The sequence below is a fragment of the Dermacentor andersoni genome, chromosome 6, assembly GCF_023375885.2.
Source record: "Dermacentor andersoni chromosome 6, qqDerAnde1_hic_scaffold, whole genome shotgun sequence".
Taxonomy (NCBI): domain Eukaryota; kingdom Metazoa; phylum Arthropoda; class Arachnida; order Ixodida; family Ixodidae; genus Dermacentor; species Dermacentor andersoni.
Window position 1 is genome coordinate 37,506,142 of NC_092819.1, and position 27,599 is coordinate 37,533,740.

The 27,599-nt window shown below is 41.8% G+C and overlaps 1 protein-coding gene and 1 long non-coding RNA gene across 2 annotated transcripts; one reads left to right on the forward strand and one right to left on the reverse strand.

Annotated features, from left to right (window-relative positions):
- The first annotated feature begins 633 nt into the window (after positions 1-633).
- LOC126521911 (uncharacterized) lies at positions 634-27,278 on the forward strand. The gene is made up of 6 exons (XM_050170650.3): positions 634-2,088; positions 4,510-4,681; positions 6,339-6,587; positions 8,687-8,980; positions 12,132-13,082; positions 16,629-27,278. Exons 2-6 carry the CDS (start codon positions 4,511-4,513, stop codon positions 16,971-16,973), a joined length of 2,010 nt encoding a protein of 669 aa, XP_050026607.1. The 5' UTR covers positions 634-2,088; position 4,510; the 3' UTR covers positions 16,974-27,278.
- LOC129382322 (uncharacterized) lies at positions 5,342-17,398 on the reverse strand. Its single transcript, XR_008610403.1, has 2 exons — positions 17,316-17,398; positions 5,342-6,491 (listed from the first exon to the last, which is right to left on the reverse strand). It is a non-coding gene; the product is annotated as an uncharacterized lncRNA (long non-coding RNA).
- Positions 27,279-27,599: the final 321 nt, after the last annotated feature.

Here is a 27,599-nt window from a genome sequence, read left to right on the forward strand (position 1 = left end):
ACCTGGCGCGGCGCTGCAGCAGGTGTTCCCTCTCGCCCGCTTTGCTCCGTCGAGGCGCGCTTGTGACGTGGCGTCGCAGCCAATGGGATTTCAGGTGCCGTTTCGCTGCTATAGACTATACAGACGCCAGCTCTATTGCTCAATGGGCTATTTGACACTTTCGCACCAATATGCGTTTTCTACAGGAGATGGCGTGTGTTTAACACATTCACTGCCCCATAAGTTCCGCCGAGACAGACGCTGCCACTAAAGGGGTCGATATTAGGGTCAGCATAGCGTTGAGGCGCGTCAAGTTCGAATTATCCGGTGAAGGCCAATTTTAGGATCGAAATATCACCCGCCGTGGTTGCTCAGTGGCTATGGTGTTAGGCTAGCTGAGCACGAGGTCGCGGGATCGAATCCCGGCCACGGCGGCCGCATTTCGATGGGGGCGAAATGCGAAAACACCCGTGTACTTAGATTTAGGCGCACGTTAAAAAACCCCAGGTGGTCGAAATTTCCGGAGTCCTCCACTACGGCGTGACTCATAATCAGAAAGTGGTTTTGGCACGTAAAACCCCATAATTAAAATTAAAAAAAGATTAATTATTAAAGGATCGAAATAAAAGTTTGGCGCCATAGGAATGCATGGGCGCCGGCCGGGACCTTTGGCCAGGATCGAATTAACCGAAAGAATGAATTAACCACAGTCGAATTAATGGAAGTCTGCTGTACTGCATTATTTTCTAAAGAGTGAAAACATTCATCTTTTGCACCACGTTCAAATTTACCGCCATAATACTGTTTGATAGATTGCCGCTGCGCTTGAGCTATGCCGTGGTAGTTGCAGCTTCATTAAATTAATGCGCTATATACCGCTACATTTCTATAGACAGAATCGCGGAAAGTTAGCAATAAGTATCGCAGTGGAATGAAGATCCGGAAACATATTGGCGATTGCGTTAGGCGGCGCCACTTAACTCCTGGAAATAAACGAGCTTCCTAAATGTCAGCGGCAGAGCCCACAACAGCTGCGGAGGGTGGGTGTTGTCGAGAGACTGCGAAAGCGCGATCGTCGGAGCGCACTTGCACCATCGCCAGATTCCTAGACGTCTCCCAACCAATTATGCTTAGGATTCAGCTGTCCGGTACTGATAACACCCTGGCTAGCTGGAGGAACAGCTGCTGGCTGTAAATCTGGCACGACGAGTTGTTGCTGCTGGCTTGTGCTGCCAAGGTGCTGCGCGACGCTGGACGTCAAGTCGGCCAAGTTCCTTGGCACTGCGCTGCTAGGGATTGTTAGTCCGGGTGCCTTGCTGCCGGATGAAGATGCTATCGACTTCACGAGCGCTGTGCACGCCGAAGTACTGAAAACGTAGAAAGCACTGCGCACTTCAATTGCTCAACACTCGTCGCCCTCGCGCACCGTGCCGCCAGTCGAGGGGTCTGTGCGCCACTTCTTTGATTGCGCACCGACAGCCCAGTTCGGGATCGACGGCCCTGCGATATCCAACGGCAGAGAGAGAGAGAGAAGCTTAGGCCGGAAGCTGCGGGGATATGCTTCCATGGACTAAGCAGCAGTGTTGACTAAAACGTGGAGCGTGCGTGCGAAGCGAAAGCGGCGATCCGGCTTTCGTTTCGCCGTCGGAAGTACCCACTACGCTGTACGCGCGAGCGTCGCATGGGCAGGCGCGCTTACGTGCGAGTGCGCGCTCTTTCAGTGCTGTGCGTCGTTCAAGCTACTGGCGTATGTTGCTACTACAGCTGGTGCCATCGCTTGACCGATGACGTGCCTGCTTGACGGTCAGGCCAGTCGCCTTGGATGCTCTTGATCGGTATAGTGCACACCGGGGCCATTCGGCTGATGTCGGGTGCTGCGGACGTTTCGAGTTTCGCGATACAGACCAGAACGAATTTCTAGGTGCGACTAGGGGGAGCTTTTCCCAGTGTGTGGTTCCGTCGATCACTTGTGAAACTTTACCGGACCGCCGTCGCGCGCGTGCTGCGCGGTCTGTATCGAGGTGGAGTGGTGTTTGCGGCAGCCGCATTGGATCGCCGTAGGAGAGACGCACCTCCCTCGGGCTGCTGCACCCTGAGGCTGGTCCGCAGGTTGGTTTAGGCTGCTCATCGTCCGCGCTCGCACTTTCTCTTGTCTACTTGACGTGGTGCATTATCAGCCAGCTTCTTCCCAGACGCGTCCCTTGCCTTTGCGCATTAACTGTGGCCAAACAAAAAGCACTTTACTTTCTGCTAGCTTATCTAAAAAAAAAAAAAATAGATTGCCTCACGTTAGTACTCAAGTGAGGTCGAGCACTCAGGGTATTCTAGCCGTTCACTACCATTTCTGGCATGCACTAGCTGAACAGCTAGTGTACAATTAGTTTGAAAGAGAACCTTGCCCGCGAAAGTACATGAACTTTCATGCTACTTGGTGTGTTAATGTGGAAACATGATTGTGAGATACATGCTGGTCATACAAAGCTGCTTTTATGTCCCTGCCCACATCTCGCGTTAAAAAACAAGAGCTGCGTGGGAAAGAACGAGCCACTGTAGCATTGCCTGTGTGTGTCAACAATGTGTGTGAATAATTAGTAATCAGTTGGACATTGCATATTATACGTGCATTCGAGTATGAAGCAAAATTAAATCTAATGTTAGAATATCGTAATTCATTGAATAGCAAGTAGAGAACCATTTCAACTTCTTCATCTATACTTAGATACCAATATATTTGCTGTTGTTGTAATTGCTATGGTCAAATTCGATATGTCTGTGAGACCGAAATTTGCCCATGATAAATGTGTAGCCATCTGTATTTTATGTTACGCAGAAATACCATGTCTCGTAACGTGAGAATGAATACAGTTAAATCTCTATGTAATGTAACCCAATTTGGTGCAATTTTCACTTTAACATGATTTTGATTAATTGACACTTATTCTTTGAGTCTAATTAATGCATTGAAAATCTAAAAACAACAAAATGAACTCAATGTATTCCTCAAATAAGATAACTTGGTGGGGAAATATGGGCAAAATATGGGCATGCTGAATGTCAATTCATGTGGCTGATGCCATTAACTTAATTAAGAAGGTCTGTTGCTGTGACGAAAAAACACTGCTCAATGGGCTTGCTATGGTAAATACATACACAGGCAAAAATTGCATCTTTAATGGTTCTTGAATAAATGTAATGTTATTCTTAAGTGGGTATTGAGTGTTTTATTAGATTTGGTGAAGTAACTTTCAGGTCCCTTCGACTTCATTATTGTAATCTTATGAGTTGCTCTAGTTCAGCACTGAGCACCAACAGGAAATTTCTCTCACTCACCAGTTATTAACTAATGCCATTCCATTGTCTCTTGTTAATTGGGCAGGGCAGAGACCAGTGGTGACAGCATTGTGCAGCTATCCTTTCTGCTTGATTTTGTGACTTACTATGAATTCAGCTTACTCCTAAGCTTTTGTACAAGCCGTGATAGGCAGATGTGTAGGAGTAATCGAAATATCACATGCTGGCTGATGCCTTTCTATATGAGCACAAATAATAAATGGGAATGTTAGTACATAGGACTAGAACTATTCTATGAGCTGAAACAGGACTGTCACAGTACTTCCAACTGTGAAACATTATTTCAGTAACTGATGAAGAATGCAGGAGAAGCTCCTCCCCAAAGAGGGCGCTGAGTCTGACCTCCACATGTGCAGTGTGGCTGGATATAGTCCCCTTGCATATCGCACAGGCATAAGGAGAAGCTGCCCCTGTGATTAAGCAACAAATAACGTGGCATTGTTATGCACCACATACCTGTACAGCCAAGGTTGGCTGCTGTGGGGATGCTGAGAAAACAGCTTGCCACACAGATAATGTGCACAGTAATATGGGGGATTCTGAAAAGTTATTAGGAGAAGGATTATCCTGGCCTCTCTGTGCATCCATAGAGCCTCTTTTCCTTCCTTCTAAGAGTGTGAACAATACTATATATGTGCCACAGCTGAGAGAGTGCACCACTGAAGTTTGTGTTATACTGGTAGCACATGTGACATTTTTTATTGCAATTTAGCCCTATTCGGATAGAATTTCTAAATTGTGGTTGACTCCCTTCCTCAGCCTTCACAATGGAGCCAATCGCGATGGAGAAATTTGATCTCAGTCAGATTTATGCGATTGCATGTGACATCAGTATTAAACATTTTATGAAGGGGTATCACTTGTGCCTTGCAAGCAAAACACTTCCCAACTCTTTCAAATTACGGTCATGCACTGTCTGAGCAATGCAAAGGTGGAAAGAGTGAAGAGATGGGCTAATTGGTTTTGGTTTAATGAAACAGAAACAACTGGCTTGGTGAAGGCACCGACATGTACCCAAGGGGGAAAAATTGGACTTGGTGATTTGCTGGCCCATGTAAAGATGTTCCATTCAAGAGGCATTTGCCACTACATGCATTACTTGAAGTTGGCTATGGACAGAGCCTAAGATTTGTTTAGCCGCTGACTATGTGTTTTTTCAACTGTTTGCTACTCCTGCAGGATGGGTGCACTAGTGAGCAGCTTCTTTCAGACTGGGGGACACTTGTTGTCACCAGGTGCGTCTGAGAGCACACGCCGAGTTGTCCTGGCATTGCTTGAGGAGATGCGCTCCAGAGAGGCATCTCACATCCACTGGTCATCAATAGAAAGTTATCTTGTGCAGATACCAAAGGTATGTTGGCACTGCTTGAGTACCAGAGACTTCAATAATGTACTTAGATGGAAATGTTACAACAGTGTCCATACGTGGAACTTGTGGGATTTCAGCATGAGCGTGCACGTAAAATCTGAACACTTCTCCACCCTTCTACGATGCTAATACTATGTGGCAGTAAAATTGCCAAAAGTTTTTCTACAACATCAGCAGAGCAGAATTAACAGAGGTTAGGGAATTTAAGTACCTAGGGATTAATCTCATGTATGATTTGAACTTGTCAGTACATGTTGACAATATTTGTAATTAGGCCATGCGTAAACTTTGGTCATTCTGACGAAAACTTCATGACGGTAACCCAGAGGTAAAATCAGTGGCTTACAAAATTATTGTACTTCCTGTAATAACTTATCCAAGTCATGTGTGGGAGCCGTGCACTCAACAAAACACGTTAAAATGTGAGCGCAAGCAAAATAAGGCTTTGAGGTTTGCCTTTAGCACATATGCTAGAACCCAGTCCATCACCGAACTTGGAAGCAGAGCTGGTCTCATGACTGTCAAGCAGAAAATGAAGTTTAACAGGCTGACATTCTTTTTTCACATATTAAGCGAGGACTATAAAGCAGGCTTAGAAAGACACATCACATTAAAGAATCCTGGTAGGCACAGAACAAAGCATTTGAAACATATTAAACCGTTTAATTATAGAAAAGAATCATTCAAACATTCATTCTTGGTTTGAAGCATAGAGGATTGGAACAACTTGCCACAAGGGATAGTAGCTTGTCCTGATTTAAAAGCTTTTGAAAATGCTGTTACCAATTATTTGTAAACTGTTGTGAATGTGTTTTATTGTTAGCTGTTTTCGGTTGCAGCTGTATGGCACATCATGTTTTTTTTTAGTTATAGCGATATACACATGTTAATCTTAACTCATGTGATTTATTGTTTTCATATATGTTTATATGTTGTTTCTTCCTATCCTGATTGCTTTCTATAGAATTGTATAAACATGTACTATGTTTAGTTTGTACGCGACAGCAATGTAGTCGCAACAGCTGTCTAGGTATGTGCTGACCATATGAATGAATAAAATAAGATAAATAAATAAATAAAGTATGCTGTCTGCATAATGTCAATCTAAAGCTTCTTTTTCTGTTTGTCATTCTGATGGCAGATGAATGTCTAGTATTACCATACTTTCATCACACAAATTATTATGAAATTCTTTGATGACAACTGGTCAAAGTTTCAGTGAAAAAAGCCGCCGGATCCCTTCGTAAGTTATGCAATGATGTAAACCAACCAGTAGGTGTCATAAACAGCAGAAAGAGCTGTAGAATTGCGTTACTTAGCCTGTGCTTGTTATTTTCATCATGTCAAAATGGAAATGGAAGAGAAGGATGGATGGAATTAGAAAGCAAAAGTTAGAATGAAGTAAGGAATTTGGAAATATTATGCACTGCTTAATCACATGAGTTTGTTCACAACTGCATTAGAAATAAAAATGTTATGCTCCTACTGCAATACTTTGAGTGTTGCGCGATACAGAAAGTGCTGGTTGATTGGCTCCCAGTAACAATGACAGAGCATCGATAGCAAAGCAGTATTGCACTACGCCGCACTTAAATTACCATCCATGTGGTTACTGCAAATATGCACATCTCCATCTTAGGGTGAAAACATCTTGTCAGTGGTGGGTCCGGACAACTACAATCTACTTCAGCGTGCCATTGGCTTCAACTGTGTGGAGCTGGTGCGTTGGATCCTGGGACGAGGATGCGATGTAAACCGTGGTGTCTGCAGCCTGCCGCTACATATTGCCGCCCTGCAAGGCAACGAAGAAATCGTTGAGCTGCTGCTAAAGCATGGAGCTCGTGTTGACACTGAGGCAAGGATGTGCTTCCCAGGTCCACATAATCAAGTAAGTTAAGCTTAGCTTCTCTTCTGAGAAAAAGAAACTGCTGTGGTGGGATAATTAGTATTCAGGAGAATCGTAAATTTTTGGTATTTGTGAAATGTACGAAACGTTTTGGGCGTCATAAACACCACCAAAGTCCTTGCTAGGAGCAGAGATGGGAATAATGGCACAACAATTGGAAATGTGGCAAGAAGTGCTAGTGTGGCTTTGTGATATGACCATTTTATTAAATAATGTGCCAGGTGAAATCATTTATATAAAACTAGCTGATCTGACTGGAATTCATTTTCAGTCGTTTACTACCAATAAATACCAGCAAGAACGCCAGCTGGCAGAAGCATGTAATTTCACCGTAATTCAATAATCCAAATTAGACTATGATCCATTTGAACTGGTGAATTATTTTCATCTGGATAGTTATTATTTAGCTCACTTTACAGTAGACTCCACTTAAACAGAAATCAAAGGATGGAAAATGTGTTCCGTTCATCTAAAGTTTCATTTAGATGAAGGACCCAAACATCACTAACAATAGTTTTAATTAAAATGCATTGATTCTATTATCCTATTGCAGCAAAAAAATAGAAGTTATTGTTCTCTGCTTTGAGTATTGTGGCTTACTTTGCACAAGGTATGTGTTCATGCTTAAAAGCGTCTCCAAGAATTGTGCCATTCAAAATAGTGCTGCAGACTGTCAACTGCATTTCTTTCAATGTCATCTGAAACAGTAATGCCCACTGAAAATCACTAGAAGAATGTTTTTTTGTCACAATAATATCAATAATAGCAAATGCTAAGTGAAGCTCTTGTTCCTAACATTCGAGCAAGGGCAACTCTAGTGGTATTCCTGCTGCATGAAAGAACCAGCAGTGGCCATCTAGCTGTAAAGTCCTTCCATTTTGGTAGTGCCATCATCTTCTTCAGGGATCACTTCCTTGCCTAGGTACAAAGAAACATGAATTCTATGACATGTGAACACCATGGAGAAGTTGTTCATGCCACAGTAGTGCAGATGCCCAATAGATTTTATTTGCCTCACTGTTTAACATGACCATTGGACATGGTTTTAGGACTTATCCCGTTTCATATGGGGTGTGATGATAGAAGAGGCAGGTGGTCGTTTTGGTTCCAGTACTTTGTAACTGGAGTTCACAAGAAGAATCTTTCCATTTAATCAAAGTTCATTAACATTGTGCCTATGGGTAGCCAAACAAACTTGGTACACTCATTCCATTTATCCAGCATTTCCATTCAAGCGAGTTTCATTTAACTGGAGTCTACCGCATTTACATTGTGCTATCAAAATTAAGCATCAGACCACCTTCTTCTACCTTGTTCTTACTGCTTTTAGTATAATGTATAGAAAACCAGCTTGCTGTTTTCAGTGATAATGCATGATCAAATGTAGCACCATTGGCTGGTACTTGATGTTGATCGCATTTATTGCCTCTTGTTTATTGCTTTGTATGCAGTCTGAATGTGGTCGTCTACAGATGTTCATTTAGTTTCTTTAAGATTTCATTGTTGTGGCTATGCACTGATTAACTATTCTTACTGGAGTGCTAGGTACTCTTACATGGAAGATTGGTCAGTTAGCTAGCCAGATGTGATATATATTAAAATTGGCACGTGAAATTGTTCTCTTGCTTTTATTCATTTTAATACCAATATTAAATGTGACCACATCTAAAGACTTGGGGCATATTCAGACATAGAAAAATGTAAATTTTTTTGAAGATGCTTTCCTAACTTCCTAAGTTCTTGCCATGCACTGAGATAAATGTTAAAACTCAACCCTGAGGCACTCTGAAGCCTCTGTCAAGCTATTTTCTATTATGCAGCAGGATAAGCCTCGCGTGACTGTTTTCTCTTATGATGCTGATGGAGAAGTACCTCTCGAGGAAAACATGGGGTAGTGAGTGGTCCATTACTTAAGTCTGAGCCATGTTATGATTGAAAGGTTGCGAACTAATGGTATATTTCTTTTAATCTATAGCTATCAACCTATAATGATGCCTGTGTTTCCTAAACAGACATCCATCCATTGCATTAGCAGTTACTCACAAAGCCTTGTGTTCATTCTCTGTCCCTCTGCATACCAGGTGTGCGAGCTTTGCAGTTCAGTGGGAGGCACTGGTCCGTCTTCTGACCGCTACTCTGAGCGCCTTCAATCTGCAGAGTACTATGCCATCGACGGAGACCATTCAGACATCTTAGAGCTCTTGTTGGCTCAAGGGGAAGACAGCTGGCTACCCTGGCAGCAGAAGCGGCCCTTGCTGCATCTGGCTTGCGAGCGGGGTGCCTGGAATTGTGTCCGCTTTCTTGTTGCCGAACGCTCCGAGGAGCTCAATCAGTGCTATGATGAGTACTACCCCATCCACCAGGCTGCACTTCAGGTCTGCATTCTGTGATGTTTGCTTCGTTCTTAGCCTCTTTCAAGCTTACTTCTTCAAGCCTTGAAGTGTATCCCTCTGATACTCTTGTTACATGGGCATTCTTAAAGGAACACTAAAGGAAAATACTAAATTGACGTGAAATGTTTAAATACCATTCCAGAAACCTTGCAACGCTTGTTTCGTACTAAGAAAGTACTTAGTTTACGAGAAAATTGCATCTGAAGGGTCCGGATACCTCTTTAGAAATTCAAATCTACTGCCACCCTACCGGGGGAGTGGTGATGTTCCATACGCCATCACCACCTTTTGCTGCCATCGGTGAGTAAAACGGCGCCCGACAGACGGCAATGCTGAGCCAAGACAAAGCGGTCGATTCGCCGCTGTGGCTGCGTTTTGGTCAAGTGGAATAGACCGTTCGAGCATCCTGTGACATCACATGGAAGTTGAATTCTCAGGTACTTGCAGTTTGTGCGAGTTTCGCAATCCAGCAAAATCAGCGCAGCACTATGCGATAACGAAACTACTGAAACGCAAAAGCCTGGGCAGCGCAGAGGCGAGTGAAACCGAAACCTTTCTACCGCCCACATTGTTCAAGGGTAATTTCAATTTGTTCGTTTTTTTTTTTTAAATGAAATAGAACTGGACAAGTACCCTTTAATTTCGTCTTGTGATACAATACAAGGATGTTTTTTGCAAAGTATGGTTCTCTGCTATTGACAGAACTTAACTGAGGAGTGCTTTTGTCAACGGGCAAGTACTCGAATGTCCCGGAGGAGTCTCTAATCATGTCCTGCATTTACCTCAATTTCTCGATTATTAAGGCTCTGTTCGCGATAATATTGATGCCTTAGAGATTGTTGAGCACTAATCTATGACTTTAGCTTGACTTAATATTTGCCTTTAGTGTCCCTCCAATGTTGATACAGCTCCACTTGCTGGAAAGATAACAATGAGAGGGACTGATAGGAAGGTCAGCCAGTGTGCTCTACCTGCTAGAGGTGCCACAATGGCTGGATTGCAGTTGTCTTGGTTACTAGATTGCTGTTACCATGAACCTCATTTTACAGATGTGGCACACTCAATTAGGTCAACAATAGCGATCACGTGGTTGCATCTTTACTGGCATTATATTTACAGTTATTGTTGTTTATTATCTATCACAGTTGCTAATCAATAGTCGTATTCTTAGCCGAAAACTAATCTTTAAGAGTTCGTGCTTAAACAATGCAAATTGTGCTTCAGTAATAGTTCACTCACAGACATAAGCTTCATAAAACACTGATAGCCCGTTCAACTTGAGGCAAACACTTTTTTTTTAAGCAACGATAAGGCCAAATAGTTACAGGAGACCCAGGCCATGAAGAGCAAATCTCTGTATGAATGAGAATGGGCTAAACACATGAGGCTGACATTCTCCAGTCAGCAAACAACAGCTGATATTCTTGAAAAGCAAACAATCAATGCATTCTGCCAGTACTACACCATGTGGCCTCAACTCGAATATACTAAAGAAACTTGAGAAGAAACTAAAGGTTTGTTCGATTCACAAGAAGGTGCACGGCACCTCAAACGAAAAAGTATAGGTGGTGCCGGGCTGCACCCACCCGCTGCAAGGTTCAAGGGTGCAGTGTACCGCGGCGGCACCTTGCATTGCACCTCGTTCAATCGAGCACGGGGGTGCAGGGTGCACTGCTGCACCTTGGGGAATCGAGAGCCTAGGTGCAGTGCACCGTGAATAGGTGCAGAAGGTGCAGAGAAACTTGGCTGAATCGAATAGACCTTTAATAACATGCAAAAACGAACAAACCCCATATTAATAGGTGCTACAGTGGGAGACAGGGAGGCAGCAGTTCGAATATGAGAGCAAATGCAGGTAAGCTGATACCCCAGTTGAGATTAAGTGATAAGTAAAGCTGGGCAGGTCATGCAAAGTATACAGCAATCAGTGGACTATGAAAGCAACAGAGTAGGTCTCAAGGGAAAGTAAATGCGGCGAATGACTGCAAAGGAATTAAGTTGGTGATCATAGTAAGAAGTTTGCAAGCATGAGATGCAGCCAGCTGACACATGGCTGTGGTAACTGAAGACCACTGAGTGAGACCCTCATCCAGCAATAGACATATAAAGAGGCTAATGATCGTGAAGGCACAAGCAGACAGAAATGTGAAAATACATCATCCCACCTGGAAGATTCCCCATGCTGACGGCAGTGCATGAATCATGTTCAAGAATGTACTTCTTGGGTTGTCTACTGTACTGCTGTTAGACTGCTGTCATTGTGGCATTGTCCATGGCAGTTGATCAAACACAGCACAATTTGGCTGTTACTGTCAGATCACAGCTGTTGTGCCTATATGTTCCTGTGCTCTCAGGATAGTGAACATAATGTGCACAGTCTGTATGCTTCAGTGTGGATCCTTCTCACAGTGGTTGCCATATTGAATGTGCAAGGGCTTCGATAAATCAAACTGCCAGGCAGAATTACTTTGTTAAATCAACAAAAGTACTTGTCTTTGAGAAGGTTAGGGCTTCGCATGTCTCTTTCCGTACTGCTTCAAGTGCGGCCTCTTCTCGTCTCTCGAGCTCTGTCCAATTCTTTGTACGCTCTCTTGCACGCTCTCTTGCACTCGTGCACTCTCTGAGCTCAAACTGAATTAAGGACCTCTGTCCCTGTCAGCCCTTGGACTATGACACTGCCAGTCCATGTGTCCAAGTCCATTCTGCCTAGTGTGGTTTACCGAGGCGCATGACAAAGTTAAAGGAATCCTGAAATTCTGCCATCGTTACAGTAATGCACAGTCTTCAGTGGAAGCACCCTTGACAAATAACAATTTGTTAGATTACTGTGTGACCATACAATGAGAAAAATAATATAAAATGTAAAATTAACACACTGCCTATCTCTGCTACATATAGAGTTTTAATTCTGAAACGTGCAGCACCAATGGCCCTATATATTTGATATGCCAACCTCCCTTTAGCATATATGAGCCGTTGGCATCTACCATTTTTAAAGCTCTTCATTCTCTTAATTGTCCAGTTTTGTGCAAGATAGAGATGAGGCAAACAGTGCAGAGGCGGTTGGATATTGACCATGTTCTCGTATGCTGTCGCTCCTGATTGCTCACGTAAATGTGTTTTGTCTCACCAGGACAAGAAGTTTTTGGAGTTGCTCATACAGTGCGGAGCCGAAGTGAGTGCTCGTACGACAACTCAGCAGCTGACTGTGCTCCACGTGGTGCTTTTGCTGGGAAAGAAGTCTGCCGAGGAGACACTATCAGTGCTGAGGGCCCTGCAGGACCATGGCTGTCGAGAACTTCTCAACGAGCCCGACAGTCTGGGCAACACGCCCTTGCATGTGCTGATTGTGCGCTATGCGCTGGAGGAGTCGCGGCTTGGCTACCAGGAGCCCCGCCCGTGGACTAAGTGGGACATGCTTCATTTAGTGCGCTACCTCCTACAGAGCGGTGCCGGGCCAAGCATCAACCGGCCGGGCAACAGTGCATTGGCATGTGTTCTTCGCCACGTTCGTGACTGGGAGTTCCGCTACGAGCTGCTGGACATGCTCCTCCAAAACGGCGGTGATCCCAACTGTGTTGGCCGTGATGGGTCGGCGCCACTCATGGTGTGTCTGGTGCCTCTCATCAACAAGGACCCGCTGCATTCTCTTTCTCACAACAAAAAGGTGTTCTACCTCAACTCGGTGCGTCTGCTGTGTAGGTATGGAGCAAACCCCAACTGCAAGTCACGCAGCAACCTGACCCCCATGCATGTGCTGGTCTTCACAGCGAGCGAGTACATCACGCTGAACAGGGAGGATGACAAGCGCAGTGCGTTCACCTTCATCCGACAGCTGTTGACAGTACTTCTTCAGCATGGATTGGACCCTAATGCCCGTTTCTCACAGCGAATGCAGCACATCTTGCTCGCTTTGTTGGACTTGGTGCAAAATGCGAGGCTCGCTTCGGACTTGGAACATGTGCACGCACTAACACTTGCACTCCTTGTGCATGGTGCAGACCCGGATGTGCAAGTTAGCTCATCGGATCCAGTCATCTGCCACTCGCAGAGCTCAGTGTTCCTCAAGAAAGCCTCTAACCAGGTGAGGGTGAACCTTGGCTTGGTTAAAGGATGTGAACTGTATGATATCACTGTGGGAAGGCTACATAAAAAAAGCAATTGTTTTTTATTACGATGTGTACTGTACATTTGAGCCCAACAATAATGAATGCGGATAGAGCAAGTTATGCTCTATATTGAATGTGCAAAACTTACTGTCCAATACTCATGTAAGATAACTCCTTGATAAAGAACTAGACATTGGATATGTCGAACTCGGGGCATCCACTGTCAAATGAGGCGCCACCTTTCCCGACACTTTACAACGCACTTTTGTGGCGGATGTTCTGTGCCGGTACTGGGCTGACATTGAAGAAAGTGGACTGGAGCAGGTCTGCACAATTATGCTCATCGAGAATGCCATCCTTAGTGACACTGATAAACACTTTAAGGCACAGGCAAAAATTACTGCCTACTACACATAGTTTCGTTTTCAATAAATGGATTCCTTCCTTGCTTTCTTTCAGAACTGTGTACAACAAATTCATATATAGAAAATGCATCACAAAAGTTCATTTACTTTCGTTGTAGGCAAGTTTGGGTGTATCTAATTACATGATATATCAACTATCTTTAGCACACAAGCCTGTTCATTATACCCGAGTTTTACTGTATTGGCTTGCAACCTGCTGCAATGGTTCAGTTACTACACCATTTTGCTGCTGAGCACGAGGTTGTGGGTTTGATTCCCTGCAGCAGAGGTCGAATTCTAAAAGGGGTTGGAATCCAGGAATGCACATGTGCTAAGCAATGGCTGTGCATGAGCCCCTTAACTGGGGAATTGTTTTGCCAAGATTTGACTATGCCTTGGGAAGTTTTTCTTTTGAAATGTTGTTCTAAATAAAAAAAAATTGTTTTTTATAAGATTTTGATATACAACAAATAACAGTTAGTTGACAGTTTTATGCTCCTTTTCACTCCGTAAGCTTGTTTTCATGTAAAAAATCTTGAAGCACAGTGAGTTACCCAGGGCAACATCACAGTTCATTCCAGGATTTCCTTGAAAAACAAACCATGTTATTGCGACTACACTGTCATGCAATTCTCTGTAATTCACTGGTGTTGTGACTGGCTCTTCCAAGCCGTTCTCGTCTTCTCACTCACTACTTTCCCTGTCGGAGTTGCCGTCAGAGTCGCTGTCAATCTCCAACATGTATTTTTGTCAGAGTTATCACTCTGCTCCAGCAGTGCCACCATTCAAAGCTTTTTATCTCTGTGCGCGGAATCTGCATTTTGAAGTTTGGCACAATTCACGCCAAAAGCAAGAGTTTCCACACCCAGAAAGTCACATGCCTGTGGACGCGCTCCTTGTCACATGCTCCCCACTTTGCTGTCTGATGAATTGGTGGCCAGCCCCTTCAGTCTACACAAGCAAAATGGCACCATCTGGAAAACAAACATCTCACCGCGACTCACATTTTTTGCAAGACATGGCACAATATATACCGCTTGATTAAAAATATGTTTCCTATGAATTGCACTTTTCAATGCGGCGAGAGAGCCGTGTGTCTGTAGTTGTGCATGCTCCCCATGGCGTGGTCCCCAATTAAGGGGTTAAAGAGCTCTAGATGGTCAATATTAATTCGAAGTCCTGCACTACGACACCTCTTATAGCCGTCGTGTTGCTTTGGGACTTACGTTCAACCCAATAATCAAACAATCCACTTGCAACCGTAGAGCCTTCAGCAGCACTACATTGCTACCATCAGCTCTGTTATTTTACTATGTACTAAATTGTGATAGTGAGGCACCATGACTGTAGAAGTGTGGCAGCATTGGTTACATACTGCAGGCAGCTTGGCTCATAGTTAGTATTTGAAAATGAAATTTAGAGCATGGAAAGTGATTGGTACTATATATTACATCAGGATCCCAAGTTGATTGCTTTCGGAGGGCAATCTATGTTGCCTGTTGACTGGATGGAGCAGCAGAACAATGTCTGCTAAGAAAAACTAGCAGGCATGTGCACTTTCTTATGTCTTGTAATTGTTGAGTGCGTATCATAAAACAGCACGATCCTTCTTAAACTTCATAAAAGAGTCTAGAGCCCTCTCCATACCTCGTAGAACACAAGCAGCAATAGCTGAGAGCCTGTCATGCTTAGACAATGAGCATCCTCCAAGACATGAACAACAGACGTGCAAAACTGTAGCACCCTTCCAAGACATGCACAGCAAGCATGTATGACGTAAACTAATAGTTAACACAAATAATTATCCTGTCTTTTTATTGATGCTTTTAAATAAAAGGAAAGACTTGCAACATTTTATGATGGATGCCAGTAACACCAAATATTTACTATTCAGCTAAGAGCCCATAGCATTTGCTGTAATGCAGTTAAGTAGCTCCTGATTTGCAAGCTGCATGTGTCCGCACTGGAGCTATTGACCACAGATGCACTCACATTGCTATGAGTACAACCCATTAGTAATGCATAGAAAAGTGACAGAATGCTACTTTAAAGCAGGTCTTATCAATTTTACCCCAGTGTGTCGTGTCCAGTGGATAAGAGTGATTGAATCAGTTCTTGGACTATAATGGACTTTGTAGTCGATGGCTGGAGAACATTTGTCTACGTGGAAGTTTTTCAGCGTTCGCCTAAATGTCAGAATGTGAGCATTTTTGCATTCTGTCTCCATCAAAGTACAGCCATGGCTCCCAGAGATTGAACTATAATGCTTGATAGAACTATCAACACAAGAACAGCATAGCAACTGAGCCATTGTAGCAGGTGATAGTACCATCCCAGTGATAGTATTATATAGCAATATGAACCAGTAGGCAATTATGAATCATTAATTAGAACAAATATTTTCTCTGAGGGAACATACATATGAGAATTCGCCGTGATATGTGAAGTATAAATTGAAAGTGCTGTACTAAACCACCTATCAACAGCCAGCAGTATTCCACTTGTGTAATTTCGTGAATTTAAACCCATGATCATGTGCTATTTTGTAAATTTTCAAGTAATGTGCAACATTGTTCTGAAGTTACACCCTGGTTTAGTTTGTAGTATACTTTGTTGGCACCTAGCTTGCAAGTGACACAATTGTATGGGACACACATGTGATGTAAGGCTGGAGAAAGATAAGTGAACTGTTTAAAAGGTTTGTTTTTGATGCTGCATGTTATCTTGGCAGCACCTTTTTTGACTAGTTAGTCCATCCTTATTTAGTACCTACATAAAATGTTTTTTCTGTGCATATAAGCTGCTATCAGTGCCCTATTTTCATTGGCGGCGCTCGATAAAATACTGTGCCTGCTTTAATTGAATTTCCCACTAAGGAAGAAGGGGGAAAATAGAGAGAGCACATGCCTGAGCATGCAGCAAGCTTTTAGCATAGTCAGAAACCATGGATGCATGAATCTTATGACAGTTCCCGAGTGGATTAAAAAAAAAAAAAAAAATATTGACTGCAGTTGTGTCACATGAAGCCTCAGTATTTCAAAGCATCATTTTGTCTCCTTGCAAAACAAGAAAAACAAAAGCTATCTTATTTTCTTTCTCTTACGCTGTTGTCATCAGGTTCTGCACTATTACATCCATCAACTGAGCCGCAAGCACGACCTTCTTAATGACCCTGAGCAGCGGTTCGCCGACCTTATCCGACTGTTCTATTACACCATGGACCACCGCAAGCTCTACAGTTGCCTCAAGAGTTTTCTGGGCCAGCCGGTGGTGCTGCCTTCAGCGACCGCTGGTTGCATCACGCAGCTGCTGAGGTCTATGTACAGCCAGCCACGCTCGCTCAAGCAGATTGCCCGGGTGGCCATACACCAGGCTCTGCGACACCAGGTTGCCACTCTGGTAGGGAAACTGTCACTCCCAGGACCTCTAAAGGAGTACTTGCTTCTCGACTGGACGCCTTAGAGTTAGCGCCCCTGCCATCTGATTGCCACACTGTTGCTACGACAAAGGTGTTGGGTCTTGTCTCCCTTTCTGTCTTCTCAGCGTGAAAGAATTGCAGTGTGCAGAGACGATGATGTACAGACATGTGGGCAGGCACTGTGTGAGTGTCAATTGCGTGGCTTTGTTTGTCCCCGTCTGTTTGCACTGCAACTCTTGTTTTGAGTGCGGTGCCAGATAGCCTGTGAAAAAGCAATGTTGGATCTGCCACTTTCTATCTGGTCAAGCCTTCCCTTGCCCCCAAACTTCTTTTCCATGCTTTTCTTTTTTTTGCTGGTGCAAGAAAGTTTGTTGTGCTTCACTTACGGTATGTTTCGTTTTTGGTTGTGTTTAAGGGGTGCTGAAATGCTGCTGTCCTCTCTTGTTTGTTCTTCAATGCTTGTTTCGGTGCTTCATACTCCTTCATCAGTTCTGTTATGTACTGTTGAGGGCAAATGAAACGAAACACGAACAACTTAGGCCTAACAAGAACACATCATTTAATTTCTGCTTTTTCCCCCACATAACATCGGCATAATTCTGTTTTTGTGCTTAGTTTGGGGTTTACACTATCTTTGGCAACCGGTGAAGTGGTGGTGAAAAAATCTTACTCGAGTTACAACTTGTAAAAGGTGTGCGGACAAATGAAACGAAACACGAACAACTTAGGCCTAACAAGAACACATCATTTAATTTCTGCTTTTCCCCCCACATAACATCGGTATAATTCTGCCTTCATGCTTAGTTTTGGTATTTGCACTATCTTTGGCAACTGGTTAAGTGGTGGTGCAAAATCTTACTCTTGAGTTACAACTAGTAAAAGGTGTTCTGCTGTAGTATTCGACACGTGCTCATTTTGTTTATATTTAAAATTTTTCACTAGGCTAACATCACAATATGACTATTTTCCTGTTTGCATCTCACTTGTCCACAATAGTATGTGGATGATTTCTGTTGCACTCACTGTTTGACATGGAGGCCAGTGTTGGCTGTTTCTACTTATACCAGAAAGCAGGGCGTGGTGAGAAGCATGCCAATGACAGAGAAACAATGTGGTGGCATTGACGGCCGTCACTGCATCGTGCATGGATCGACTGAAAATTGAGCATGTTGGTAGGCATTCATGTTGCTGAAAAGCGGGCATGTGAACAAGGACACAGGTAGCAACAAAAAGGTGTTTGTGTTCTCCTTTGCGTTCCTTCTGGTATCTGTGTTAGCAGCCTGCCTTTCAATAACATGAATCATGCATGGGTTTGGCTTTCTCTGCCACCCAGTATAGTATTAACAATGATGGAGGCGCCAAATAAAAAATAAATAATCTTCAGCTTTTATGAAGGCTGCTTTAGGGCCCCTTTGAGGTTTTGATTTCGTGCAAAGCCTAAATTATTATATGCCGATATGTAATGTGAAAGTTGCTTGTCATGATAAAGATTTCAGGTTGAGAACCTTACCTTCGCTTTTGTAAAGGCATTAAGCGACCGGCCATCATAGCACGTTCTCGTGAAGTCTTTCTCACTTTAGATTATGGATTCTCGTTCTCTTTAAACATGCATTTTTACTTTATTGTTCAACCTAGATTCTAGTTATACTTCTTGTTCTACATTATTCATGGATAAGCGCAGACAGGTCGCAGCTATAGGCAGCACACATAACAGGTTAAGAACGGGGCACCCCGAGAATAATGCAGGATTATAAAGGAACTGAAATAGTGCAATATTGTAACAATATTGTATAGTGTAATATTGTAACACAAAAAAATGGAACTATCTGTAGAACTTCTTATGCATACAATAAGCATTCTGAATATTTTTATCACATTTTTAACTCAAGTAAAAGCTAATCCTGCTACACAATATAAATGCCATCATTATTTTGACATGCCAGAGCTTGTGTTGCAGGTACTAATTAGTTAAAGTAATAATCAAGTGCCAAAAAGAATAGTACAGTAATTAGTATTGTGCTTGCAAAAATGAATAAAAGCCATCCATGGAAAGAAATGAACACTACAAGTTAATTCAAATAAAGGAGAAAAAATGCTGCACAAATTTAGCACATAAACATACACAGCAAGGTCCTTTGGATAGCAGCATAAAGCAAAAGCACACCAAATAAAGCACACCATTAGTGAAAGATATTGCTCAAGCATCGGGACAATATGTTCTACACTGAATGTGAAGCTATGCAACTAAAGTTGTGGACAATAGTGTAGGACATCTTCAACAATGAACTTTAGAAAAACTTCTACAGGGTACTTCCACATGTAAAACCTCGACATAATGATCACAGATACAACAAACCTTAAAATGTTTCTCAGCGATGTCAGCATGTAACAAATGTAGGCTTATAACGAATATGGATATGACGAAGGTATTTTTGCATCAGATGCAATGTTATTGTAATGAGGTCGGACCCTATTATCCCAATATGTGTGCCTTTGTTTAGTCATCTAGATTTTAGATGACACAATAGCCTGTACAGCAAAATGCAAATCTCCATCGTTTTCTCGCGGCAACGAATCTACTAACAGATGTCAACCAAAGAGTGTGTCATGCGCTCATTTGCATTGACTGTGATGTTAAATAAAACAGAAAATGTCTTTTTTCTTTGTGATATGCAGGCCTTTAGCTAATTGTCCAAAGAATGTGTTTATTTACTTTGAGGGCAGAACCAAACATTATGGTTTGTGTTATTGCACGAAGAAGCCTCACATGCTCCTGTTGTTCTGGGACTTCCTCTGAAAATCGTTTTGTTGTGCAGTAATATCTTTTACGCTTTACCTAGTCTGAAGCATCCCAATTAGTGCACTCATTCTGACCATTCGATTTGAGACATTTAGGTACTTGAACCAGGCTCTAGCTTATACGGCATTTGCTCTTCTGGAAGATCCAAGACTTGTATTGTTAGTGCCCAAGTTTCAGGTAGTTGGTGTTCACATTACTTCCTGTTTAGCATAAAAAGCAAGCTATAAAAGCAGGCTGTAAAAGTAGGCTTGGAAGAGTTGAAATACTAAGTTATTGTGTTTTTCTTCCTCACAGTACTGCATGTAGAACATTTGACTAAATTTCATTGCAGAATCGGCCAAAATGAATTAACAAATAGCAATTTTTAATCATATAATGTTTCTCAAGCTGTCGAACCTATCATGGGGTGGCTGCTTCATGGAAAATGTACATGCTGCTTAGCACAGGAATGTATGCAGCATGAGGTCTATTTTTCTCTCTCTCCAACTCCAGCATTTGCAATGTCATATCTGAAGTTGGTCAGGCCGTCATATTGGCTGTATATGCTTGCCACTCACTGCTTAATTGCTTGAATAAAAGGTGCAGTTGCATGATCTGATAGCAAGTATGCGGACACATCTGATGTGTTGTTGTCCATGCTTGATATGCTCGTTTCTGTACTAAACAATGGAGATGTCATGCAATGTCAGTTTGGCACAACTGCCAGAGTGTTTGCTGCAGTAGCCTGATTTGAGTGTGTTGAGTGAGGTACTGCACTTTGCAGCGAGTGTGTTGCACAGCTTACATGGAATGTTTTAGGGTCGGCACTAGTTGCTGGCATGTGAAATGCACCTTGCCTTTCCTGGTTATACACTTTTCTCACATGGCCTGACTGCGACACTCTTGTCTCTTAAAGTTCTCTCCAGAGCGGGCAAACTTGTCTTGGGCATGTTCACCTCAAGCACTGCATTTGATGTGTGTAGTCGTAAAGGAGCATAACGCAAACATTGACGGAATTTATACCATTAAATTACCATTCTATCCTAGGGACTACATGGCATATTTTATGTCAGTAAATGACTTAGTTGCAGAGAAAGTTGCAGCTGAAGGCTTTCTTCGACAGCAGTTTGAATCAGATGCGTCAAGTTGTGCGATGTGAACAGGAATCATGTGCTGCACCAGCTGTCTAGGAAGTCTGGCACTTCCAAGCAGAGAGACATTCCTACAAACGGTGCCAACATAGAAATGCAACGAGGTAGCATCAGCAAGTTCCTCTGTATGGGAATCCAGTAAAATTGGCCAAACTGTTTTCTATTTCATGTTGAAATGCGATGCAGTTATTTTTGTTGTCAGCGCTTGACTACTGTTTAGCAATTACAAGCAGGGCTTTGGCACCGTATTTTTTAGTGATGCACCATACCTACCCTACGCTCGCATCATTTTCTGGCCCACAAAAGCTCGGTTCTCAGTGTGATGGATAATTTCAACATTTTGGACTAACACTCTAACACTTATAGCTTGTCTTGTCAGTGCTTGCACGGGATGGTATATGTCTCGAGCAGCCAGGAGTGCTGTAAACAAAGTGTTTACAGAGTGTTTGAAGTTCTATGTATCAAAGCGGCACTGGTGGCATGAGCTGGAAATTGAAGCACGTGCGCAGCTGATGGTACCCCGTGCTGCGGACCCACAGACTACAGATCGTGGCAGTGATTCACGCCTGAAATAAAATGCACCATGGCAAACATCAACGGATCTTAGGATGAAACTTGCCACTGCTTCGTCTAGTGTGAAGTGCAAGCAAGCTCTTCGTGTTTGGCAGGCTGGCATGCTTTCTGCACAGTGCATCGACTGTTCCTTTCTCTTATTCTTCATTGTTGAAAGGCTTGCACTTCCGTGCATGCGCATATACACGTAACATGGCTAGTATGGCCTCAAATGTACGTCACACACTGCCGCAACTGTAAAACCTGATGGTTTGTATGTACATAACTGGCAGCATGCTCTGCTGGACAGTGTGAAAGTGTTGTACCGATGAATAACATCGTAGTGTGAGCGTGTATACAGTGGTGTGGTGCATTCTCCTTGGTGTGGGAGAATTGCACTTGTGCCCTTCTTAGCAATTTTTCTTGCCATATAGGTGTGTTGAAAAGATTTTTCAGCGTGTGAACATTGCGAGTCCTGAAACTATTTCTTTGTGAAACTGTACATTGATACGTGAAATGATGGTGGGGTTGCCCAAACTGGATTTGGCAAAGTTTCTATCGGTGTGTGCATGTTTTAGACACCTGTGTCAGAAAGAAAAAGCACTTTCTTGAACTTGCTTTTGAGTTTAATAATAATAGCACTGTTTTGCTTTTGTAATGGGCTTTTGAACTCTGCCCACGTGAAGGAAAGTAGAGGCTTTGGACTTGTACCTTTCACAACTTTGATGTTGCACTTGCTCGTCAGTGTTACATGTCTTGGAATGTGCATTCGAGTTTGGGTGTAGTCTTTGACTTATGTTTTGTCTCGATCAAGTTTTTACTGTGGAGGTCCCTTTTGTTCATTTAATTTTGCATCGATGTAGCAGAGGAGTGTTTTGGAATACGAGCACAATTTTGATACATTGTGGTCCCATGCATGTGTAATAGCTGTTGTGCCTAGTTTGAGGGTTTGCGACGTTTGTGAGGGTTTGATGTTTGTGAATGTTGTGGATGAAACTGGCAATGTGGTTGTGCCCATCAACTTCTTGTTATTATACATAGTTTATGCCCAGTGATTGTTGTGTGCTGTACAAATGTCATTCAGCAATGTTGTTTCACATAAGCTGCCAACAAGAGAGTGCCTGCTCAAAAAACAGCATAGAGGGTGCAAATGTAAACGTCACAAACGTGCACTTAATGTACTGCACATTTGCAGATGAGTGAAGTCACTTGTGTACTGTGTGGTTTCCTGTGTGGGAATATGCAGCGGTGACGTTAGCCCTTGAGGTGTCCTTTGCACCTCGGCTACAATACTGGTGGTAAAAAGAGTGGTCTGTTGAATGGAACAGTCTTGTTTTAAAGGGACACTACAGATAAGAATTATTTGAGCTGTGTTACTTAACTACCTTTCCATATTGCCAGAAGAAGCCAATCTTACTTTGAGAGGAGACATCGTAAGCCAGGAAAGCTGCAAGAATGAAATACAAGTGGCAGTGCCGTTTCGAAGTTTCCACATTAGCTCACCGTGACATCATAGATGCTATCGGCTTATGCTCGAGCCTAGTAAAATTTTTATCAGTATGGATGGACAACATTGCATTCTAAAAGAACCAAAGACTGATGTTGAAATGTTCCAAAACTTTTACTGCATAATGATGGTCCAGGTTAGCGAAATTACCTTGAAATCCATGACGTCACACTAATGTACCAGCACTGAAATATCAATGTGAAGTTATGGAAGTGTGGGCCTTTTCTCTTCTAGTACACAACATCTTGCTGCGAGATCAATGAGTCTTGAAGGAAGACTTTATCTGTCTAAACTGATTTCGTGCTTTTCATTAGTATTCCTTTAACTCTTGAAGTGTCCTTCTCATGTAGGCCATGGCACTTGTGATAAAATGAATAGCTTATGAGCACAGTAAACTGCCTTTAAAACTAATTCTCCTAATACAAATTTTCCAGATAATGTGAGCAGAAATGAGGGCCTGTGTTTAATTCCCACAAATTCTTGGCGCTGCTGTGAAGCTAAACTTCTCATAAGAGAGAGATTTCCAGATACAGATTTCCAGATAATTGCCAAGGAGCTAATAATCCTCTCTTGACCGATTTGTTTTAAGGCATAGTAGCTTGGCACACAAGCTTTTATTTTCTCCCAGATAAAAGCTCTGCCATAAATAGCAGTGAACTTTCGTATTACCAGACATTTCAAATAGGTGCTCTGTGCAAACAGCATTTTAAGCTCTTTGAACAGGCCTGTCCAAGCATCAGTGCTGGCAAAAAAAAAAAAAAAAAAAAGAATCCAAACGTGCTTGATTAGCCTGATAAACCTAAAGAAGCTAGGGCCAGTATAAAGCAACATTCTTTTATCTGATGCTCCAAAAGAAGTGATTTTGGTAATAATTTAGATAGGCCAGTGGTTGTCTGAAGTGGAAATACAATTGGAATAAAATTGTTACATTATTCTGACCTAGCTAAAATGATAAAATTGCTTAAAAATTTAACTGAGTTGATATTTCTTCTTAGCAAAAAATGAGATGAAAAATAACACTAGACATACAGATTTGTACTGCTTGCTTATATTGTTAAAAAAGAAAGAGTATATATGCAGTAAGTGCAGTAATTGATCCACTGGGTTTTTTTTAATGTACCTAGGTATATAGAAAGCCTGAGGAAAACAGCACATAGACGTCTCGGCTACTGAAAGTGCATTCTGCACAATCACACAGGTTTTGGTTTAGAAACGCTTGTAAATGTGATTATTTCTCATTGATTTCACTTTTCAGTGTTCAAGCTGAGAGCAAAAGTGTGTGTTTGTATACCAACACAAATGGACTCAAATATGAGGGCTGCAGAAAAACTATAATTAACAAAAAAGTGTCTACTTGCATGTTGGGTACTGGGATGACTTCGTTTCTTACTTGTAAATTTCACTGAAATTTACTTTTAAAACACGATTCATATCTCTAGCCCCTTTGTATATGTATAAATCTGCCTCAGCTGCTGAACATTAAAGTACGTATTTAAACTCAAGAACATTGTCGAGTATGAAATCAGAGCGAGGTGCAGAAGTTCTCTATCAATTATTTATTACTTTTTTTAACAGTGGGAATAAAGTCGTTATAACACTTAATTTCTCATGCATTTTATAAAAGTTTCCTGTAATGTTATTGCACCATTTCCGTATGGGTGAAAGTACACTACACAAAATCAAACATAGCTAGGAAGGCAAAGCCCTGGTAAACAGTGAAACAAGGCTGTAAGAAAAGATGATCAATTTCTAGTCAAAGGACTGCACTCCCAGAAATATTTCTTAAGAGTTACAACATATTTTGGCCATCAACAACATGAGAGGGAAACATATTCCACTTGCTGATGGCATGAAGAAAAAATGAGCTTTTGAAAACATTGGTGTAACGGAAAAATTTCTTAATTTTAAAGCTATTAGCTTAACACTAATATTTTGCTTGGCACATTATAGCCTGCACGGCTGCTGTGCCATAAAAATCGTAAATCATCATTATCATAACACAAATATAACACTAAGCGAGGCAGAAGCATATACATTTGCTTGTTAAATACAGGTTAAGGTATCTGCGAGAAGGTATTTCAGACTATTGATATCATCGAATGTGTACTAGCTAGCTGGAATTAAAAGTTTAGGGTGCTATATGTCATGGTCACAATAGGCTAACTTTATCAAAATGTGGTTATCTTGAGAACAGCAGCTGAGGAAATTTATCAGCCTTTATTTTTTACTTTGGACAATCTCAGTTCACTGGGTGCTATGTGGATAATCTAAAACTGATATAAGTGTCAAAAATGTATTTACAATAACATGCATGGACAACAACTAAAATCAATTCTCTGGGGCCATACAACTCGTCTTGCCAACTTATGTGAATTACTTTTCTGCTGCCTTTGCTTCAGCTGTATTTGCACAAGAAACTGCACTCATAATAATGCAGCTTGTTTGGTAAAACAGCAGATTTTAGCCTCGAAAGCTGTATGTCACGATGCGTAGTCTCTAGCTTGGCTCTTTGGGAACTGCTGGCAAATTCTGCTGGGTATATTGGACAAGCTACCTGAATCTTCGACCGAGCACTCGTGTCATACACTGGTTTTTCATTCCAAGTCTGCCAGAGAAAAACAATGTTCCAAGCTTGATCTCAGTGTAAAGTTGCCTCGTATATCTGGCAAAAGCGATACAACAGTGAAGCATGGGAGACCATACTGTCGTTGAGCTAGTTGATTGCCTCGTGTATCTGGCAAAAGCGATACAACAGTGAAGCATGGGAGACCATACTGTCGTTGAGCTTGTTGATTCAGGAGCCAACCAGCGCAAAAAAAATTCTCTGCTGGACTACAACCTGTTCTGGATTGATTTTCTTTTTTTTTTCAGCTCGAGTGTTCCGACAGAAATGTCACAGGCTTGCAAGTATCACTTGTAATGTAGGTGGAAGCATTTTCCAGTTTGCACGCCGTGGACGTAACTTGCATGTCGTTGGCTACTGTGGGCCACTTTTAAAAGCACCTGCCTTTCGCTTAAAATGTTTGAAGTTCCGTTCAGGTTAATAAAACCTGGAAATATCAGCACCTTTTTGTTTTGTCATCTAAATTGACATTTTCTCTTTCAAAGCTACCCTTTATGAAGGAAGGTATTTTACGATCATACTGGAGCTTTCAAGCTTCATAGACATACCAGCCATTGTTGTGCACGTATGTTAGAAGAGCCAGAAAGTTTTGTTATGCAGAGCGTTGGCCATAGCTTGGCTGTTAAACAGGAAGTTGAAAACAAGATTCCGGTGATCAATATAAATCGGGTTCTTGGATGCATATGATGCTTACACTTGTACATAGTTGTTATGGGACGTGCACGTGTTGAAAACACTGAAGTGTTTAAAGTATAGCAGAGAGTGTCTGCTGTATGCGTACATTTCACTGCGATTTTTCATTGAGCCAACTGCCCAAATGCAACCATCTAGAATGCAGTGTGTGGAGTAGTATTCAACATGTCTATAAATTAAAAACTAAAAAAGAATTTAAAAAAAGTTGATCTCCTGCCTTGACTCAACAGCTTATAGTGCTGGCATTGTGAAATGGAATATATCTATACTTGTATACTGCACGTTCCTTTGCTGGTGTATGTTGCAGAAGCGTTATTATTTTTTTTTTTTTGCTCACATATATAAAAACAATTGTAAACCAATTTATGCTTCCTTTTTTGTTTCTGATAGCAGTAAAAATATTGCAGTTTTAGCCTGAAATATATATATATATATATATATATATATATATATATATATATATATATATATATATATATATTATATGTTACTTTTACCATAATCTAGGAATACTGGCATGTAGCCATGAAGGGCAGCATCAGTGACATCTACTTCATGACATTGTCTTCATCAAAGGTTAAACATATTGTTATGGGGTTACCATCAGTACGTTTTACACAGTATGTTGTACAGCATGTTTCATGTTCGTGCTGAATGGTTGTTCTTGCAAGGGAAAATATAGCTTTGGTAAGGCTACGTTTCTGGTGATAGCTATAAGCCAACATCTAATCAGAACAAACGTTGCATGCCACATACAATGCTTCAGCTAAGTCTCGCAAGATGTCACCAGCAGCACACCTGCTCATAGCTATATTATGGCTACATCCTCGTATTCCAGTAGTATGGTAATTGTAACACATACATTCAAGCTGAAACTCTTTAATATGAAAGCACTTGTGCTTCTCAGAAGTACTAGTGATATTGAAAACCTGTGTGCTGGCTGTTTGGCATTGTGTATGATTGAATGTCTTACTGCGATAACATGCTAGTTTAAAAAATGTGCAGACAAGCTGCAATGATGCAAATAAATTTTGTTTGCAACAATTTGTAGTGTCTTCTGTCCATCACATTTCCTTGAAAATCTACTAGGGGTGTACGAATAATAACTTTTGAGACAGAATTGAATACGAATCAAATAGTGCTAGAAGTGAATTCAATATTGAATATTTTCCTAATAGGTTTTGAATAATGAACAGCCATTCTCACAAATAATTTAAAACAATTTTCGCATACTAGTATTCATAAAGTTAGCAAGCATAGCATCATTACATTGCATATTATGAAGCGTTGTTTATTAAAAATACAAATGTAGCATTCGGAACAAATAAGCAATTCGTTCACTTACAAAGGACTCATTGTAGAATG